This window comes from Anabas testudineus, chromosome 13, assembly GCF_900324465.2.
Source record: "Anabas testudineus chromosome 13, fAnaTes1.2, whole genome shotgun sequence".
In the NCBI taxonomy this organism is placed as follows: domain Eukaryota; kingdom Metazoa; phylum Chordata; class Actinopteri; order Anabantiformes; family Anabantidae; genus Anabas; species Anabas testudineus.
Window position 1 is genome coordinate 159,491 of NC_046622.1, and position 20,808 is coordinate 180,298.

General features: G+C 45.0%; 2 protein-coding genes across 3 annotated transcripts; one reads left to right on the forward strand and one right to left on the reverse strand.

Annotated features, from left to right (window-relative positions):
- Positions 1-502: 502 nt before the first annotated feature.
- On the forward strand, positions 503-9,350 carry LOC113172952 (coagulation factor VII). Its single transcript, XM_026376072.2, has 11 exons — positions 503-945; positions 1,391-1,469; positions 2,217-2,389; positions 2,784-2,808; positions 5,873-5,986; positions 6,582-6,716; positions 7,137-7,456; positions 7,732-7,846; positions 7,936-8,132; positions 8,213-8,338; positions 8,421-9,350. The coding sequence occupies exons 2-11, from the start codon at positions 1,397-1,399 to the stop codon at positions 8,661-8,663; spliced, it is 1,521 nt and encodes a 506-aa protein (XP_026231857.1). The 5' UTR covers positions 503-945; positions 1,391-1,396; the 3' UTR covers positions 8,664-9,350.
- Positions 9,346-20,795, reverse strand: masp1 (mannan-binding lectin serine peptidase 1). 2 transcript variants are annotated; one of them, XM_026376051.1, is made up of 13 exons: positions 20,751-20,795; positions 19,229-19,451; positions 17,622-17,799; positions 16,559-16,690; positions 15,561-15,757; positions 15,340-15,487; positions 15,027-15,145; positions 14,021-14,099; positions 12,704-12,838; positions 12,456-12,530; positions 11,273-11,520; positions 10,841-11,029; positions 9,346-10,668 (listed from the first exon to the last, which is right to left on the reverse strand). In XM_026376051.1, the coding sequence occupies exons 1-13, from the start codon at positions 20,753-20,755 to the stop codon at positions 10,219-10,221; spliced, it is 2,178 nt and encodes a 725-aa protein (XP_026231836.1). In that variant the 5' UTR covers positions 20,756-20,795; the 3' UTR covers positions 9,346-10,218. The 2 variants fall into 2 exon arrangements, with proteins under 2 accessions (XP_026231836.1, XP_026231845.1); XM_026376060.1 differs by lacking the exons at positions 9,346-10,668; positions 10,841-11,029; positions 11,273-11,520; positions 12,456-12,530 and having other exon boundaries at positions 12,822-13,683.
- Between the last annotated feature and the right edge of the window lie 13 nt (positions 20,796-20,808).

Consider the following 20,808-nt stretch of genomic DNA (forward strand, 5'->3'; position numbering starts at 1 on the left):
ATATAAGAAACCCAACAATCCCATTTGAGCAAGCTTTAGGCAACAGTGGAGAGGACAAACTCCCTTTATAAGAAGAAACCTCCAGCAGAACCAGGCTCATGGTGGGCGGTCATCTGCCTCGACTGGTTGGGTTGAGTGAAAAGAGAAGAGAGAAAAGAACAGCAGGCAACAAAAACACTGGACATGTTGGTAGGACCAGTAACTGGACTCTGGAGATATACAGCTCCAAGGAGGAGGATACCTGCAGAGGAGAACAGAGAGAGGGAGACAGAGAGGAGGAAACACAACTACAGGAGAGAGAATACACAAAGTTAATGACATGAAAGGGTAGAATTTGAATGGATAGATGAGAAAGGAGAGAGGAGAGGAGCTCAGTGTATCAGTAAAGGTCCCCCAGCAGACTAACCTATAGCAGCAGAACTAAGAGATGGTTCAGAGTCACCTGATCCATCTCTAACTATAAGCTTTATAAAAAAGGAAAGTTTGAAGTCTAGTCTTAAATATAGAGAGGGTGTCTGCCTCCAGAACTTGAACTGGGAGCTGGACATACAGGTGAATGGCTTTTTATTCTATGTGTTGAAAAAAACAAAAGTACTTCTGATTGTTGATTACACACTGAAGAAGACAGAGCCCCAACCCTGACCGCTACAGGTCTGAAATCCATGTGTGGTGGGTGTAAGAAACCAGTAAACTCCTTAGTGTCACAGTTGGGTAACAAATCTTTCAGCTGTCTGGTAAAAAGAATCTTTCTCAACACCAGAGCTGCATAGACTTGTTGGTCCTGCTGTGCTCTCTGTGCTGCTGACGTCTTGTGTCAATATTTAAAATCAGGGTAACGATCGGTCGGTCGGAGCGTTGTCCAACATTTTACCTCCAAATGTCACAGCAAGAGACATCAGCAGTCCACATAAGACCATAGGAAACCAGGAACGACAGGAGACACAGGTAAGAGCGTCCAATCACAGCCCAACAGGTTCTATTATTAAGATTACATTGATACTAGTGCTGTCAATGTGCCACCCCGAGGTTCTCCGTCTTAGGCTCAGGTACTACATAGACCAGGCTTTCAGAGATCAGAGACAAACAATCCCTGTCCAAGTCCAGACTCTGGCTAGAGAGACTCTTTAACCAGCAGGTTCCTCACAGAGTTGATGTTCACCAGTGAAGCTGATGAAGCTTCTGTAGAAAGACCAAAAGCTGCTGCTGATGTATCACTGGATTTACTGAAGTATCTCAGACGTTCACTGTCCTCTCTCTATGGTCCAGCTGTGATGAAGAGAACACGTTAGACTTCAGTAAAGACAGGTTTTATTGTAACTGATACTGATCCTTTCAAATCGACCTGGCTCCCCACAGATACTGATCTTCTATCCGATCTGTTTGTCCTCAGAGAGAAATGCTGCAGTCTACAGCTCTGACCCTGAGCCTCTGTACTCTGCTCTTCTGCACTGAACTCGTCCAGAGTACAGGTGAGCCTCACCGACACAGTTAACAGATCAAGAACAAAAGAAAAAAAATTAGTTTTTGCTGGATCATTACATTTACATTTACATTTAGTCATTTAGCTTTTATCCAAAGCGACTTACAGGTGGATCAGAATCAAATATGTTGATCAATGAGTCAGTCAGCAGAAAATTCATCAGAATGGTTTGTGACGGTTTTCTTCTGATTGAATCACAAAATAAATAATAATATAAATGTAAAAAAATGAGAAATGGACGTATTCCCGTCAGACTGAGCTGAACACTCACGAATCTCTGACTGTATGAGTCACAATAATATCAGAAGGCAGAAAATAAAACATATCTTTATGCAGCTGTCTGAGCACCTAATGGTTTGGAAGTAGTTTAGCTCCTGTGTTGAATGTGCCTGTCATAATTTTCCTCAAGGGGACATTTTAGTGTGAGCTTCGGTCCAAGTTATTCCACCGATGTTAAACTGGGTTCATGTTTAGTTCTTCCTGGGGGGGGGGGGTGTAACAGAAAATAATTGAGAAGCACTGCTCTAAAGGGAGTTTTTCCTCTCCACTGTTGCCTAAAGCTTGCTCAAATGGGATTGTTGGATTTTCTATTGGATTTTTTTGTATAATTATTCTCTGTAAGGTCTTAAACCTTGAGATGACTTCTGTTGTGAACTGGTGCTATACAAATAAAACTGAATTTAATTGAATTTAAAGTCTATTTTTATTGGCAGTAATGTACTGTTCACACCCTCAGTGTTCCTGGACCAGCAGTCAGCAGGTCAAATCCTCAGCTCCTCGTCCAGGAGGCGTCGAGCCAACTCCTTCCTCATGGAGGAGATGTTACCTGGAAACCTAGAGAGGGAGTGTTACGAGGAGACCTGTTCTCAGGAGGAGGCTGCAGAGATCTTCCAGAGCAAAGAGAAGACGGTAAGAACCACCACCGTGATCCAAGCTTAGGGTAGGTTTCCCCATATGTGGTCACTGGAGTCACAGAAAGGGGCCATACTTAGTATACCACACTGGTTTCCATTAGAACCAGTTTAAAGCCCTCAGAACGGTGCTGGACTGTGAACCCATTGTGTCGTAGTGACCAAACAACAACTTCCACATTCACTACATGACGAGCTCATGTAAATTTGTCCCAACCAGTTAACCAGATCTCTTTTATTGTCGTAACTTGGCTCAGTACCATCTTTAATGTCATATGCAGGAAGATGTGGCCAAAAACATGGAAGCACGTGGAACATCTGGATTATCTTTTAGTGTTTTTGTTCTGCTTTATACTCACTGTGGAAATAATGAAAAATGTTTTCATCTACAGATGGAGTTCTGGTACCGATACACAAGTGAGTACATTCATCAATATTCATGAGACCAAAATGTTCCAGCTTGGAACTTAAAGATTCACATCCATATGTGTTGAGCACAGGCCGCTACATTGGGAGACCCTGACCCAGAAACAGGTTTATCCCAGGTCCAGAAGAATCAAACTAATAATAAATAATAATAATAGATTTATTTATAGAGCACTTTTCTAAACATAAGTTACAAAGTGCTTCACAAGACAGACAAGAAACACATGTAGCCCAACAAGATCAACTTGAGCAGCACTAGGTAAACAGTGTAGAGGAAAAACTCCCCCTAGGGGAAGAAACCTCCAGCAGAACCAGGCTCAAGTTAAACGGCCATCTGCCTCGACCGGTTGGGGTGCAGGAAACAGTTATACAAACAAAACAATAATACAAACAACTACCACATCGGTCCTTGGGGAGACCAGTTCCAACGTAAAGACATTGTAATCTAATGGAGAGTCTTCCCAAGGACAGATTTGTTTTAGCTTACAGAAGATCGCAAAAGGCTCGCCGGTAGAGGTATGTTTTAAGGAGAGATTTAAAAGATGTTACTGAGTCAGCTGATCTTATATGCTCGGGTAAGCTGTTCCAGAGTTTAGGGGCTCTAACTGAAAAGGCTCTGTCACCTCTAGTAGTCATTCTGACATCAGGGACATACAGAAGATTTCTACCAGAGGATCTCAGGCTACGTTCAGGCTCATAAGGCTTTAAAAGCTGGGATAAATAGCTGGGGGAAAGGCCATGCAGAGCTTTAAAAGTTATTAATAAAATCTTAAAATCAATCCTAAAACATACTGGCAGCCAGTGTAAGGAAGTTAATACAGGAGTGATGTGTTCATATTTTCTTTTTCTAGTTAAGAGTCTTGCAGCTGAATTCTGAACAATCTGGAGCCGATTAATAGATTTCTGGCTGAGACATGAACAGACTGTTGCAATAGTCAAGGCATGAGGAAATAAATGCATGTAAGATTACTTCAGTGTCATGAAAAGAAAGAATTTAACGTATTTTGGAAATATTTCTAAGATGATAAAAACATGCCTGGACAAGCTTTTTGACATGATGCTCGAAGTTAAGTTTACTATCAAACCAAACACCAAGACTTTTTGCAGTGGGCTTAGAATTATACAAGAGAGAATCTGTGCATGGCAGAATGTGTTTGGCTATACGATGTGGACAGATGACAACTATTTCTGTTTTGTCAGAATTCATCTGCAGGAAATTTTGAGCCATCCAGTTTTTTATCTCATTTATACACTCATGTAAGGAACTCAGTCTCCCGTGGTCTGATATCTTAAAGGGACAGTAACACCATGTTTGCGAATAATATGTCCCAAAGGGAGTATACAAAGAGAACAAGATTGGCCCCAGCACTGAACCTTGTGGGACTCCGTACTTTACAGGAGAATAGGACGACTTGTACTTATTAACGGTAACACAAAACTATCTGTTGGACAGATATGACGAGAACCAGTCCAGTGCAGTGCCTTCTATTCCAGCCCAGTGCTTTAGCTGGTCTAACAAAATTTGGTGATCCACTGCATCAAAAGCAGCACTAAGATCAAGGAGGACAAGAATAGAGCACATACCAGCATCAGAAGCCAACAGAATGTCATTAGTTACCTTCAGTAGGGCGGTCTCTGTGCTGTGGTGTTTGCGAAAGCCAGATTGGAATTCATCAAAAATGTTATAGTTGTCTGCGGCTAGAAATAAGTGTTAAGACACGTACTTTTCTAAAATCTTTGATATGAAGGGTAGTTTGGAGATTGGTCTGTAGTTTTCGGGGGAAGAGGGATCTAGACCAGGTTTTTTCAAAAGAGGTTGCACAGATGCAATTTTAAAATAATCTGGCACAATCCCAGTGGACAGAGAAGTATTTAAAATAATCAGGAGAGAAGGAGCAAGCGAGTCAATGATCGAGATTAAGAACTTAGTTGGGATGACATCAACTGGGCTGGAAGATGGTTTCATTTTAGAGACAGTTTGTAGTAGCTCAAATAAGGTCATGGGAGGAAACAGGCTTAAAGTGCATTCTCTAAAAGGGTGTGAGACTATGACTGGTGAGGAGTTGGGGATAACAGAAGCTCTGATTGATTCTATTTTCTCATTAAAATAGGTTAAGAACTTCTCACACTCACTTTCAGCTGGGATGCTAGGAGGGGTTGGGTTCACTAACTTGTCAACAGTCTGAAATAAAAACTTAGGATTATGGCAGTGAGCAGTGATCAGGTCGGAGAAGTATTTAGCTCTGGCGTTCTTTACCATCGTATTGTAGTGGAGTAATGCTCCTTTCATAGCTTCATAATGCACTTGAAGTCCAGTTTTCTTCCATCTCCGCTCAGCTTTCCTACTCTCAGCTTTACAACTACGAATGCTGACATCTATCCAAGGCTGTTTGTTGGTGTCTTTACGGGACACTTTTCCAGTTTTTAAGGGAGCAGCAGCCTCTAGCACAGAGGCACAATTATTATTGAAAAGGCGGACAATATCATCAACATGTGATGTGCAGGACATACCCTGCTTCAACACAGAGAAGGTGCTAGTGAACTTTGCTGCTGACTGGCTGTTAAATAAACGGTGTTTAACTGTGAATTTCTGAGGTACAGTGATTGGATGAAGACAAGTATCAAATAAGACACATTTATGATCAGAGATGGAGTCCTGTACCTCAATGGAATTTAGAGTCAAACCTAAAGTGAATATCAAGTCAAGGGTATGCGCCTGGTTATGGGTGGGACCTTTGACGGAGAGGGGAGGCAGGGGAGAAGTTGTTTGGGTTGGAGACCAGCAGGTAAATTAATTAAAAAGACAGACAGAGTCAGGTCCCAGGTATCAAGAAGTGAGTTCACAAACTGGTGGACTGGAACAAACTGGCACAGGACAAGGGCAAATGGACTGGCACGTCCATTACCTGCGGGAACAGGTGAGGCCGTCCAGGACAGCTGTGCAGGGACTCTGAGGGAACAGGGAGTGGGATTTTAGCTGAGAGGACCTGCCTGGACAGAAGTCTCAGACTAAGAGTAAGTTGTGATATGTTCAAGTCTCTCCTGTGTGTCGTAGATCCAAACCCCTGTCAGACCAGCCCCTGTCTGAATGGAGGGTTCTGCTCTGTAGACCGAGGGGACTTCATATGTATCTGTCCTCCCCAGTACCAAGGCAAGACCTGTGACTCAGGTAAACATCACCTGTGACCAGTTGTTAGTCCAGATGAGCTGATTCTTTTCCAACTGTCTATGTCCACTGCTGATTACTTGGATCTGTTGTGTTCAGCCATTCAGAAGCTGTATGTGCAGGGATGTTTGTAAAAGAAACAGGGCTGAGGCTCTCTAGGACCAGGGTTGGCTGGAAGATAACAATCTATGGAGGTCGTCAGAGCTGTGTCCCAAGTCCAGTTGCTTTGGATAAAAGCGTCTGCTAAATGTAAATGAGTTATTTATTAGAGAGGCCATGTTCTGTTTAATTTTTTATTAACGGATACTTCTCAAGTTAAAAGTTGTAAATCCATGTTTAAATGTGTCTTCAGAGTCACATGGCTCATTTGAGCTGTTCCCCTACCTATTCTGTCTGACTTCTCGGATCTGGTTTTTATGATCCAGCACGAGCGGGAGCACAGACTGTGAACAGCTGACTTAGCAGTAGCCTTTCAGATAACAAAGTTAGCCAAAAAAAGTGGTCGCTTACTGGGGCAGGTTGTCAAACCCATTGTCCGTTAAGTGTCAGGGACATTTTAGTGATATTGAAGTACTGATCATATTTGTGCTGTGTGCAGTGGTGTCTGAGTGTCGCTATAGAAATGGAGGCTGTATGCAGTACTGCAGAGACCTGACGGGGGGGGCAGGGGTCCAGTGCAGCTGCGCTGATGGATTCAAAGTGGAATCTGATGGACAGAGCTGCGCCCAAAGCGGTAACACTCCGAGTACCAATGTGTTGTATGAATGCACATAATAATATTACTGATACTGCTGCAAATAGTACTACTGTGTACCACTGTAGGTGTACTAGTCTTCTGCAGTCGCTGACTGTGGCCCTGTTTTTAACTGTCCTGGTTTTTCTCCATGAACTGGTTCTGAAATGTGGGCTGATCTTTACCAGTATCTTTAAACATACAGAGTGAAACACTAGTTTTTATTTTGAGTACTACTAATACTACTGCACTTTGCACTACACATACAAATCCTGATACTACTGCACATATTACAGCCTACAGGAGTCACCCTCATATTACCAGCGACTGTCTTCAGCTGCCAGCAGCTGCTGTGGTACCCGTTACGCGTGCAGGGACAGAGCAGAGGGCTGACATCAATGTCCTTGTCCTCTCCTGCAGTGCCATTCCCGTGTGGTCTTCAGCAGGTGGAGGCATTGTACCAAGGTCGGTCTCTGTGGACTCTGGACTCTGAGCAGGAAAATGTCACCTTGGAGACAAACAACATCACAGACAGCTGGAAGCCAAAAGTGAACTTAACAGAGACAACGAAAGTGAACACAACGGCTAGAAAGGGAGGAGTCAACGAGACAACACTGAGGGGGGAGGAGGAGGACACAGGTGAGGATGATGGAGGACACGGTCGAGCAGAAGAAGGCGAGGAGATGACGCCTCGGATTGTGGGAGGAATGCTGGAGACACCAGGAGGGAGTCCGTGGCAGGTAAAAGAACTCATTAAATGTTAAATCTGAGACCAACCTGTAGACAGAGCTCAGACTTAATGTGAGCATCTGATCATTGGTTAGTGTCCTGGCCCACGTTGGGCCCCTGGACTCCAGCTATGTTTGTCAATCTGATATTTATGTCTCTGAGGTCTGAGCTGAATTGATCCTAAATGAGTTTTCTATCAAAGGACAAAGTTTGTGACAGATGAAAAAAAGCTGCTGATGTCGGTGCTGTGATGTTGCAGAAGGCGAACCTGTGTCTCTGTGTTCAGGTTCTGATCCGCAGGTCTGACGGGTACGGATTCTGTGGAGGGACTCTGGTCTCTGATCGTTGGGTGGTCACTGCTGCTCACTGCTTTGAGGAGTCTGCAGACCACATCACCATAGGTGACAACTACTACACCGGTGTCAGAGATCTGAATCTGGATCCCGTCCTCATGTCTCAGTGTGATGGATACGTGTCTCTGTCTCTGCAGGAGACATCGATAAGCAGCGTCCGGATCCAGCTGAGCAGCAGATAAAGATTCAGAAGATCTTTGTTCATCCTCACTTCCACTCCTTCACCTTTGACAGTGACATCGCTCTCATTTACCTCGCTCAGCCCATCGTCAGGGGCCCCACCGCCCTCCCTGCCTGTCTGCCTGACCCCCACCTGTCCCAGTACCTGCTGAAGGTAACTAATTTCACTACCTGTCATTTATTTGAATACTGAGCAACAGCCTAGCACGTCTGCCCGTTTGTGTTTGTGTCCAGGAGGAAAATGTGGGGAAGGTGACAGGCTGGGGGGTGACTCAGTACCTGGGCAGGTCCTCCCGCTTCCTCAGGAAGGTGATGCTCCCGGTGGTCGGCCACAAAGACTGCGCCACCTCCACCGAGCAGGTGATGGCCTCTGTCTGACAACACTTTTCCACACGGTGTACATGTGAAGACTATATTTTAATATTATACCCCCCCCACACAGGTGGTCACAGACAACATGTTCTGTGCAGGGTACCCAGAGGCCACTAAGGACGCCTGCAGTGGAGACAGTGGGGGACCGTTTGTGGTGAACTACAGAGGGACCTGGTTTCTGACTGGAGTCGTCAGCTGGGGAGAGCAATGTGCCACCAGAGGGAAGTACGGGGTCTATACCAGACTGGGGAACTTCCTGACCTGGATCAGAGAAACCATGGAGAGACAGCACCTCAACAGTACCAGGAGCTGAGAGATGGTGGAAGATGCTGGCCCAACCTGCAGCTTCAAACCCAAGAAACCACACAGACACAATTTGACCATTTCAGACTCCACTGGACTATCAGAGGACTGGACCTGGTCTCTACAGAGACCTCACAAGGACCAGCAAGTAGTGGAATACAGCACACTGGAGCTGCATTAGTCAGTCGCCTTCTGCGTGAGTCTGATGTTTGCTGGTGACAAACAGTAAAATGACCTTGAGCTGCTGACTGGTCTTTGTCCCAGGTGGTAAGTACACGTGTACAGAAACAGTCACACGAGACTGGTTCTGTTGTATGAACTGACCCAGTAACACAAATAAGCCTCGTTTCCACCCCACACAGTTACATATATTTATATTTACGTATATTACACAGACAGAAACACTCATCCATTAACCAAGACCAGACTTTTTCATGGGACCTGATCAAATCCAGCAGCGGTTCCAGAGACAGAGCAGGTTCCTGAAGAACCACTGTGTGAGTCCTGCGTTATGTAAAAAGCAGCTGAAAGCAGAGAATCACGTCTAGTCCTGTTTGTCACCAGCACAGTTTAACTTCATCTGGTTTCTAGTTGCAGCAGTTTACCTTTTGTGCAGTGTGTATATATACTTTTACTTTTATGTACTTACAGTCCAACAGAGTATTTCTGGTCTGTATCACAGTGGTCAAAATCTTTTCAGAAAAAAAAAAGAAATTTCTTTGTTAAACCTGTTTATTTTAGTTCGTTAACACGTCTGAAAAATTAAACAGTGTAAAATATGAAAAAACGGTGTGAGTTATTGGTTATGGTACACATCTGTAGTACACAGTATATAGTACATCACAGTACATTTATTACATGTGTATTAATAACAGTTTATACAGTTCATCTGTCGTCTGTTTGTCCCTCGGTTCTGTTCGCTCGTGCTGGATCATAAAAACCATCGCACTGAATTTTCTGCAGCTGACATGAAAGCGTACTTTGTCCTGAAGGTGGCGCAAGACTAAAGCTCTGCAGAGGTGTTATCAAACCGGCCGTCCTCGGTTGTGTGCAAACAAATTTCGTCTGTCAGGACGATTTTTCCGGAATTTTCTCTGTGTGAAAATAAACTCTGACCGAAAAAAAACTGACCGATCCACCAACATGGACCAGAACAAAACTACGGGAAGTTTGAAAATGCCCTGATAGAGCAGGATAAACCGGTTGGATCCACAGAACCGAAAGTTTTTTAGGAGGATCACCTTCCTAATGAGGAATCACTGAGCTGTGACTCACTGATGGTTTTATCAGCTGAGCTCGACAGCACAGAGGAACAAACAACATTAGGTCCTAGATTCAAGGGGTCTCTGAATCCAGGACCTGAGGTCCGCGTCAGGGTGGGACCTTTGGAAAATAACCAAACTGTAGAAAACCTGCAGACTAACCCCAAACCCCAACTGGGTTTGACCGTCATGCTGGTTCAGGTGTGTGTGCACAAGTGGAGGCTTCTCTCTGTGTTGGACTTACGATCTGAGTCGAGGTCAGACCTCTGTCCTCATTCAGTCTGTCTCCGCACCTGGGGCTAGTTACAAGTGGTTCTGGATCCAATCCACATATTTAGCCACTCGGGTGTAGACGCCATACACCCTCTGACTCCCGCACTCCTCCGGCCCGCCCCACGACACCAACCCAAACACCACCCACCTCTGGCTGACTCGGTCCTCCATCACAAATGCCCCCCCACTGTCACCCAGGCAGGTGTCCCTCCCCCCATCGAAGAAGCCGGCACAGAACATGTTGTCAGTGATGTTGTAGCTGACAGAGCGTGAGGTGTAGCTCTCCCGACACTCGTCCTGAGGAACCACCGGCAGTTTCACGTACTGCAGGAGGTCGGACGTCACACTGGGGTCTGCGGCCGCTGCCGGCTCCAAGGTCAGTGTGGGGGGGTCGCCAGAGGACAAGGAGGCGTTGGAGTTGGAGATTCCCCAGCCAGCAATTACTCCCAGGGTGTTAGGAAGGGGTGTAGGGGGGTCCTCCTGACAAAGACACAGGGGTTAAAGGTCAACATGTGGTCATATGTCTCTGAAGAATGGTGTCTTTACTGTCCTCACTTAAATTTTACACTTTCTTTTTAAAAAGGCATGTCCTGTTTATAAGCTGCGTACAGAGTTTCTGTAGTATTAGCAGTAACAGTAGTATTTGTCAGACCTTGTTGTGAGGTGGTGGGAGACAGACGGGGCGGATGACCCGGTTAAAGTCCACCTGGTCCCTCAGCTTCAGCAGGGCAATGTCATTATTGTAGTTGTTGGGTTGGAAGTCTGGATGCAGGAAGATCTCGTCCACTGAGCGGTTGGTGGCCAGACGTTTGTCCCGGGCATTGTGGAGACCGAGGAAGACCTGACAGAAACACAGGTACTGGTTAATCTGGTCTCACCCCCGGTGATAACAATGACCAGTCAGAGCGGAACACAGGTTATGAGACAGTTATGTTCAGGTTTCACCTTCGTATGTTCAACTTTAGTTTTTTAGTCAGACTTAGACTAAAACCTGAAAATATTCAAATGTTGAATAAATAAATATATAGAAGATCTCTGCATATAAATGACGTTAATGAGACTGGGACATAATGAGAGTTCAGACCTTGATGTGTTCTGGGTCCACGGGGACGACGCTAGGGTCCCTCCTGCGGGACCTCAGAACGTGAGCTGCTGTGAGGACCCAGGACTCAGACAACAGGGCCCCGGAGCCAAACCACCGATCCTCTGGGACCCGAGACAGATCTTCCACACTGAGCAGAACCTGCCAGGGGAAGAGACCAGGTTCTGCACAACGGCCTCCCACGATCCGCTTAACCTGAGACGGGAGAGAGCGGGAGGGCCGGCCGCAGGCTGGAGAGGAAACAACATGAACAACCTGTTTACAGAGGCGGAGCTGTCCGGGCTCCAGCCAGTTCAGAAATGACTTAAAAGCTCAGTCAGTCTTTGAAAAGCAGTGAAAACACTTCACGGGAGAAATTCAAGCTGGTTAAAGTGTAGAAAGGATACGAAGGTTGAAAGACGGCTACTGGACAATCCTCTGAATTTAAAAGTAGAATAATGTAGAATAAACAGCAGGTTTGTTAAAGAAGCATCAGTGGAACGTCCAGGAGAAGCTGAACGTGTGTTTATGGTTTTGTGTCGGATCTACTTTGGTGGTTTACGGTGCCATAAACCTGACCACCCGTTGGATCATACAGTACCTAAACACTGACTGGTGGTCTCACTGATCTACACTGTCACTGGTTAAGATGCTGGTCAGAAATCTTTGCCTCGTCGCAGAGTCTGTTTCTACACAGAGAGAAAGACAAAGAGCAGGAAGGATAGTTTGAGTGTCTCGAGAACTGAACCCTCTGATGGACTGGAGTGTAAACCTCAGTCCTGAGAAAAACTACAAAGTCGAGTGCTAGGACACATGTCCAGAAGGGACAGAGGCAGCGTTCCTTAAACCCAACTCGGTCTCTAAAGAATATGAAGAAGCTTCAGATCCAGCAGTTTATGCAATGCTGTTTTTCTGGACCTGACTCAGAATTAGCAGTAAAGTCCAGGTCACAGGTCAGAGCACCACTTCACGGGAGAAATTCAAGCTGGTTAAAGTGTAGAAAGGATACGAAGGTTGAAAGACGGCTACTGGACAATCCTCTGAATTTAAAAGTAGAATAATGTAGAATAAACAGCAGGTTTGTTAAAGAAGCATCAGTGGAACGTCCAGGACACTGCTCAGAGTTACCGTAAGTATTCAAAAACACACAACTAAATGTGGAATCTTCTCTTAAAAAAACAGGTACCTGGGACACAGCTCGGGAGCTTGGTTCCCACTTCTGGATTAATCCATTCGCCGTTCTGACCGCAGTGGTATGAGCCTGCAACACACAAACACCAATTTCCTTTACTGCAGTTTAAAACAACAATAGGTTTTCAGTATATGACAACAATGTCAGAGGACTTAGAGATCATCACAGTACAGAACTAGCATCACACAGAGTCACTAACTAACTAATCTGCTGCTCTAGAAATGAACCAAAAAAACTCCTACTGATGTTGTGGTGCCGTTGGAGCGTATTGTTCCTGCAGACGTAGTGAACAGTCGATCCAAACAGCGTGCTGTTGTCAAGGTTCCCAAACACCACGTCAGCCATGTCGACAACCTTTGGACTTCCACAATCCACCACTGTAACAAAGAGGAGGACACAACAGTCAGCGACCCGTAAGCTTTCAGTCTCTAACGAGAGAACGACGATAATAAAAGTGAGAACCAATAGAACAGGTTCAAGTCTCTCTGTGAAACTTGTCCATCTGTTCACATCTGCTCAGATATGATCAGAGTGGCAGTTCAGGAAAAGCATGAAAAGAAAAACCAACATGCTGGAATTTGACTTCTCTTTTAGGACCACATGACCAGAGGCAGCTGCTTCAAACAAGTTTTTTATTTGTTTTGTTGTATTTGACATTAGCTCTGCCTCCACACGGAGCAGCCACAACATCACCACCACTGGGGCAGCAGGCGGTCTGTGTCCGGACACCTGTCGCAGTCAGGAGGTTTTCCCTTTTATGAAAGCTGCATTAATTAAACTGCTATGTTCACCTGTCCCATACAAACCAACATTACATATAATAAAATTCTAAACAGCCGTCACTTCTGCTCTCAACAGAAAGTTGTTTTTATTGTTCCTGGTTCACAGACACGACAAATCCTGGTTTGATCAGTTTTATTTAAAATGCTTTTATAGCAACACAGGAATAAATTACAGTATCTGGTGAAGTCTCTGTTGATGGTTGACTCATCCCCGGACCTCCTGGAGCCTGTTCTGGATCTGATCAAAGAGGTTTTTCATCGTTCGTGAAGCTGAACATGTGTTGATGGTTTTGTGTCGCATCTACTTTGGTGGTTTACGGTGCCATAAACCTGACCACCCGTTGGATCGTACAGTACCTAAACACTGACTGGTGGTCTCACTGATCTGTCACTGGTTAAGATGCTGGTCAGAAATCTTTGCCTCATCGCAGAGTCTGTTTCTACACAGAGAGAAATACAAAGAGCAGGAAGGATAGTTTGAGTGACTCGAGAACTGAACCCTCTGATGGACTGGAGACCTTGAGGAGGCAGTGTAAACCTCAGTCCTGAGAAAAACTACAAAGTCGAGTGTTAGGACACATGTCCAGAAGGGACAGAGGCAGCGTTCCTTAAACCCAACTCGGTCTCTAAAGAATATGAAGAAGCTTCAGATCCAGCAGTTTATGCAATGCTGCTTTTCTGGACCTGACTCAGAATTAGCAGTAAAGTCCAGGTCACAGGTCAGAGGTCAGAAGAGAGTCTGTCACAGTAGAAGAAGAAACAAAAACATTTTCTTACACTGGCACCGAGGAGGACTGCTGCTCCACGATCCATCAGAACCACAGTCCACCTGATAGTGATCCAGAAACTCTCCATCCTGAAACACATCAAACAGCAGAAATCAGGCCCAGGAGCAGTGGCAGTAGTAGTACTGAATCAAATGCAGTACTTGTAGTAACAGTAACAGTGGTTTTAGAAGAAAGAAGAAACACCTTTATTTGTCACATTTACATGTTACAGATGAAATTGGTCCTCTGCATTTAACCCATCCCCCTGGGGGGAGCAGTGGGCAGCTACATACAGCGCCCGGGGAGCTAGCGTGGAGTGTCTTGCTCAAGGACACACCTGGTGTCTGTGATGGGGTTTGAACCCCGAACCTTCTGTATCTCAGGCCAATGATCTACTCATTGAGTGAAAGTATCAGAGACACAGGTAGTTTACCTGCGCTGCAGTGACACCAGCAATCATCACACATCAAGAATCCTGCTGAAATCAGGTGACGAGTCAAGGCAGCTTCAAATAGTTTTTTTTAGAGAGAGCAGGATCAAAAACACTTTTCATGACCTTTAAAGGTGTTTACCTGTTTCTTTAAAAGCAGCAGTTTGCAGTAAGTCAGTACACGCTGACACCCACAAAACTCTGCAGTGAGGACTTAATGTGACCTTTAGTATTTACTGACTCTCCAACTTCTCTCAGCTGTTGTTACGTCCAGAGACTGTGTCACTTCAACATCTCACAACAGAACAGAGTAATAATCACTTCATGTTTTCATACGTTAACTAGTATCACTAGTATTCACTGAACGTGAAGTTCCTGTAACAGATCTCATAATCCCAGCGGATCGTACTCCCGGTTTTTGGACCTATCTGACACTTCCTTACTATGATGTAACCACCGCTGTCAGAGAAGCTAGCAGCTCATATTTTTGGTAATAAGTGGATTAGTGACTAATTACTGCTATTACCTACTCGTTTCTCATTGTCAGCTCTTTAAATGAAATCATTCTACTGCTCTCAGACGGTACCTTCAGCAGCCGGTATCCAGGCTCACAGGTGAACAGGATGTGGTCTTTGAAGGAGTATTCTGATTGGACAGGGTTTATCACAACATGAGGTGGGCTCTCAGGTACAGGACACAGACTTCCTGTTAGGACAAAATAAAAGCAGTTCAGTAAAGTGTGTGGACTGTTCTATTATTGGGTGATAGGTATCACCACCTATTGTGGTTACGTAGATCCTCGTCCTTCAGATTGTGGACTGCTGAACTTTGAAGAACCTCAAACAGTCCAGTTGCCCGTGAACAGCACCGGTGTGTGAGTGTATGTGTTATCAATAAACCTGTGGCAGTGTACGTGAGCCTCCAGCCGAGGTTTTCTCCTGAGTTGTCGCTGTGGAAGACGATGGTGACGATGTTGCTGTCCGTCTCTATGACTCCTGGAGATCGGTCTCCACAGAACGGGCCGAGGTCACTGCCGCCTGCTGTGATCTGACACCATGACAAGTTACTTCGCTGCAACACATCTGACCGTGTGTTTGTACAGGCGTGTTTTTCCACTCACCTTGACGTAGTCATAGGGACAGCTGACATCAGGGTGGTCCTCCACGTCAAAGGTGGAGTCAAAGTGGAGACGTAGCCTGAAACCCGGTTCCACCTCAATATGATACAAACACTCTGAGCTCTTTGGGTAAGGGGCGGGAAAATCGACACTACTCAGAACACCGGAGCGTTCCTTGAACACACCGTCACTGCACTCGACTGAAAACACACAGAGACACATTTCCATCACTGCAGCGGACTTTACACAAACCTACATCGACTTCCTGGAGACGGATCTGACCCTAAAACCATCACTGACATCACAAGGGGGTGAATCCAACCCCCACAACTTGACTGGACGATAAATAAACATTTATGTGATCATTTTTGCTCGAACTTCACATTTGACATTTAAACCTTAGTCAGGGGGTGGGGGGGTCTTTTCCACCGTGTGTGTGTGTATGTGGGGGAGTCTAACCTCTGTCTGACTGATAGTAGCTGCTGGTAAATATTTACATGTTCTCCATGTTTCACAGACACAGACACAGGAACCGTGTTCAGTGTTTACACAGTCAGAGTTTTTAAGCCGACACAAGATATCAAACCGACAAATCATGGAGAAGCTGTCCACGCACGTGTGGACCTGAAGGTGTCAAATTCACATATTTTTTCCACTAGCACTATGAGGTTTTTATGGTCGACTCAATAAACACATAAAAGATCAGATATTTTTTGTGTTATTACTTTAGGCTCATTATAGTTGTAAATACTCTAAAGACTAAATACTAAAGACCAGATCACATTTTGTGACAAATTCTACTCTTTCTTGCCACTGTAAATGTGATTTGCTGATCGGTTGTGAAGATTTATTCTAACACGTTTCACTGAGGATCTGTTTTATAAAAGACTGTTTTCAAGCGTCTCTGCTGCGGCCTGTTTCTTTCTCTTCGTCATGCTCTTCTGTAGTTTTTGTCAGAACAGGTTTGTTGAGTGCGATGGTGTCACCTGCAGCAGACTCACCTCTGCAGGTGCGGTTGTCAGTGTGCAGCAGGTAACCGTAGCGACAGGAGCAGTAGTATCCTCCAACGTAGTTGTGACAGAAGTGATCACAGAGCAGATCTTCATCGCTGTGGTCGCTGCACTCGTCTACATCTGGAGAGACGGACAGAGCAGAGAGAGACAGAATCATTCAGAGTTGTCGTCAGAACCTCCACAGGCTCCCTGGATCGCACATTACAGAACGAGCTGAAGTTTTTACTGTCATGTACCGATCACGTCTCAGGATCAGGATTTAATTTTCCAGCCTTTAACTTACAACCTGTCTTAACAAGGACGAATCATCCTGACCCTGATCTAAGTCACTGTTGCTTTCTAAACTCTGAGCTCAGCACAGTTTTGTTTCCCTATGGGTTCTCTGTGTTTACTGCTCGATGCTCTGTGTAATACGACTAAGCTACCAGCCATGAAGAAGAGGCCTTTAATCGACATATGTCACATTTACATGTTACAATGAAATTTAACCCATTTAACCCATCCCCCTGGGGTAAGCAGTGGGCAGCCACATACAGCTGGAGAGCTAGCGTGGAGGGCTCAAGGACACACCTGGTGTCTGTGACGGGGCTTGAACCTTTTGCATCTAAGGCCAATGATCTACTCATTGAGCCACCAGGGCAAACTAATCAGACTCTGTGTCCAGGGGTCGTTCTGACACTTTTTTATGGATTCAGTTCCTAGACCAGGGGTCTGCAGTTGGTGCCACACACCTGCTTATTTTCCAACTCTCTCTCTCTTCCCTCCACTGATTACCTGAGTCAGGTGTGTTCAGCTAATCGAAAGCTGTAAGTGGACAGTGGTCCTCGAGGACCAGGACTGGACAATCGATATAAAACAAAGACAAAGAAACAACTGGACCATGGCGAAAAAGCAGGACGCCTGCAGGCAGATAACAATCTGTTGAATAATGGAGAGGTAACTCTTCACCAAGCTAACGAGTCTGCTCTAAACGAGCCACTGAACTGAAGAGAGACAGAAACTACAGCAGTTGGAGAAGCTCCGGTTCTGAACCTGGTTCTCTGGTCCTCACCCACAGCGCTGTGATGAGCCATGAACCCAGAGTACCTCTCCTCGTTGGAGAAGTCGGAGGAGAAGAGGACCCTAAGGGAGTTTCTGGGGGAGGTAATGACCTGCTGAGCCGGCACTGTCTCAGTGTCCGTCTCTTCCTTTCCACAGAACAAACCCAGCACCTCCCCCTCCGCCTCCACCTGCAAACAAAACACAAAAACACAGAGTCAGAGTCCTGCAGTAACCTGTCCCCATACAAAAGAAAAAGAGAAAAACTGTGTCGAATTTCGTGAGGCTTTTGGTCTGAATCAGTGGGAACATGAAGAGTCTGAAACACACTGTTACCGTTAATCTGGCATTTTACAGAGTGTCAGTGGACAACAGGTCACAGACACTGTAACACACTGCAGAGTGTGAGTGTTTCTCATTAGCACCAGTCGTCTTCAAGAAGCTTCTTCCTCAAATGGAAATTACAGAAGATCATTAACTAAAGTTTTCCTAACGACACAGTAATGACAAAAAACAGACAAGTAATCGAATCAAAACTAAACCTCTGGGATTATGTCTTCATTTCAAGCTGGAAACTAAGTGGTCGACCAACAGAGATAACACCAAGAGCAGATGTGGAACAGTCTAGGAGGTCCTGGGGAACCTCAGTGTAACATGTAGGAAACTAAAGGGTTCTGACAGTGGATAATATCAGAGTTCATGAGTCACATCAGGAGAACTGAACAGCAGCAGCAGTTTACTGTGGATGTCTGAGGTCAAAGCAGCAGAACAAACTAACAAGCTTCTCAGATAATGAGAGTTGACTCTGTGTGAGCGTTTACACTCAATCACAGCAAGTGTTAGTGCTGCTGATAAGAGAATCGACAGAGGTGATGGTGAAATGTCTGAGCTGTGGTGAAGCTCATGAATGAATGTTTTCATGTGGTTCAGCAGGAGTATCCTGTCCCAAAGTGATGCTGAAAAACTAGTCCATGCATTTGTTACTTCCAGACTGGACTATTGTAATTCATTATTAATAGTTTGTCCCAATAACTCATTAAAAAGCCTCCAGTTAATCCAAAATGCTGCAGCCAGAGTTCTGACTGGAATTAGCAAGAGATCATATTTCTCCTACGTTAGCTTCTCTCCATTGGCTCCCTGTAAAATCCAGAATTGAATTTAAAATTCTTCTCCTCACTTATAAATCCCTTAATAATCAGGCTCCATCTTATCTTAAAGAACTCATAGTTCCATATCCCCTCTCCTGTGGAACCAGCTCCCAGATCAGGTTCTGGAGGCAGACACCCTCTCCACATTTAAGACTAGACTTAAAACTTTCCTTTTTTATAAAGCTTATAGTTAGAGATGGATCAGGTGACTCTGAACCATCTCTTAGACTGAACACACAAAGACCTGAGTGTTAATGTTGGTGAAAACTGACTGGGACTTTAGCTGCTGGTCGTCAAATCCAAGTCGCCATGGCACCCAGTGACATCATTTCAATGTCAAGTATGTGTGTCCATGTCTTTCTATTGTTTGTGGACAACGTTTGCTTAAATACCATCTCTGTGAGGACATTTCAGTCTCTGTGAGGACATTTCAGTCTCTGTGAGGATATTCCATGATGTTGCGGTGTCTTACCTTGACGTAGTCGTATTCACACAGGTGGGACGGTTCCAGGTCGAAGTGGCTGAAGTAGAGTCTGATCTGGAAGCCGTTGGGAACACTGATGTTCCAGCGCAGCTCCATCTCCCGGGGGTACGGCTCTGGGAAATTCGGAGAGCTCATGCTGCCGAACATTCCTGACAGAGACAGCAGCTGAGAGTTGACCACGATGGAGACGAGGAACAGGAACAGGAGGAGTCTGAGACATGGAGACAGCAGGGACAGTAGATAAAAGAAAACCAATTTCTGCAAGGAAAATTTCTGAACCTGGAAAGTGCAGGAGAATATTTGGAGTTAAAAATCTGAACGAGTGAGCTGTAGCAAGTTCTCTGTGATCCTCTTCCCAGAACCTAGACTCGTGTGTAGAACAAGAAGCCAACATGGGAACAGGAATTTATGTGTGTGAAACAGGAAGTGCATGTGTTGTTTTCTAAGGACTAAAACTGTGTTTGACTGATGGAGGAGGGGGGTCCTCCGTCTTCTGACCCCTCAGACGTTCATCTGAATCACTGAACTTGTGTTTTCTTCTTCACACTGACGCAGCTTTGTTTTTAATATCTACTGAACTTATTGTTCGCAGTTCAAATATCAGATCTCACACTAACCACACACTAGTTCCATATCTTCCAAGCAGAACTCTCCGTTCTCAGACTGCAGGTTTACTTGTGGTTCCTAGAGTTTCCAAATGTAGAATGGGAGGCAGAGCCCCTCTCCTGTGGAACCAGCTCCCAGTTCAGGTTCGGGAGGCAGACACCCTCTCCACATTTAAGACTAGACTTAAAACTTTCCTTTTTTATAAAGCTTATAGTTAGAGATGGATCAGGTGACTCTGAACCCTCTCTTAGTTCTGCTGCTATAGGTTAGTTTGCTGGGGGACCTCTACTGATACACTGAGCTCCTCTCCTCTCTCCTTTCTCCTCTATCCATTCAAATTCTACCATTTCATGTCATTAACTTTGTGTCTTCTCTCTCCTGTAGTTGTGTTTCCTCCTCTCTGTCTCCCTCTCTCTGTACTTTTCTGCAGGTATCCTCGGCCTGGAGCTGTACATCTCCAGAATCCAGTTGACCTGCCCAATGTTCTTGCTGCTTGTTGTTGTTTTTGTTGCCTGCTGTTCTTTTCTCTCTTCTCTTTCCACTCACCCCAACCGGTCAAGGCAGATGGCCGCCCACTATGAGCCTGGTTCTTTTGGAGGTTTCTTCCTCTAAAGGGAGTTTTTCCTCTCCACTGTCTCCTGGTGCTGCTCAGTGGGGTTGTTGGGTTTTTTATATGATTTTTTGTATAAATATTTTCTGTAAGGTCTTAAAACTTAAACACTGTAAAGTGCCTTGAGATAACTTCTGTTGTAAATTGGCGCTATACAAATAAAACTGAATTGAATTGAATTGAATTAAATTAACCACACACTGACCCTATTTCAACGTTAGAGGAACATTACTAACTTCAAACTAACCTCACATTAACTTAACTAATCTCACTAACCATGAACCTTCCACTCACCTCATGTCTGCAGCTCCTCGCTCCGTTTGTCTGATTCACCGAGCGTCTCTCCCGGACT

What these genes read in the sequence shown, in the direction of transcription:
- LOC113172952 (XM_026376072.2), top strand. Translation starts at nt 1,397, where the DNA reads ATGCTGCAGTCTACAGCTCTGACCCTGAGCCTCTGTACTCTGCTCTTC. An exon ending in TCCAGAGCAAAGAGAAGACG is followed by an intron (nt 2,390 to 2,783) that starts GTAAGAACCACC and finishes TTTCATCTACAG; the next exon opens with ATGGAGTTCTGGTACCGATA. An exon ending in GCGCCACCTCCACCGAGCAG is followed by an intron (nt 8,339 to 8,420) that starts GTGATGGCCTCT and finishes CCCCCCACACAG; the next exon opens with GTGGTCACAGACAACATGTT.
- masp1 (XM_026376051.1), bottom strand. An exon ending in GTGAATACGACTACGTCAAG is followed by an intron (nt 17,800 to 19,228) that starts GTAAGACACCGC and finishes TTTTGTTTGCAG; the next exon opens with GTGGAGGCGGAGGGGGAGGT. An exon ending in TGACAACCGCACCTGCAGAG is followed by an intron (nt 15,758 to 16,558) that starts GTGAGTCTGCTG and finishes GTGTGTTTTCAG; the next exon opens with TCGAGTGCAGTGACGGTGTG.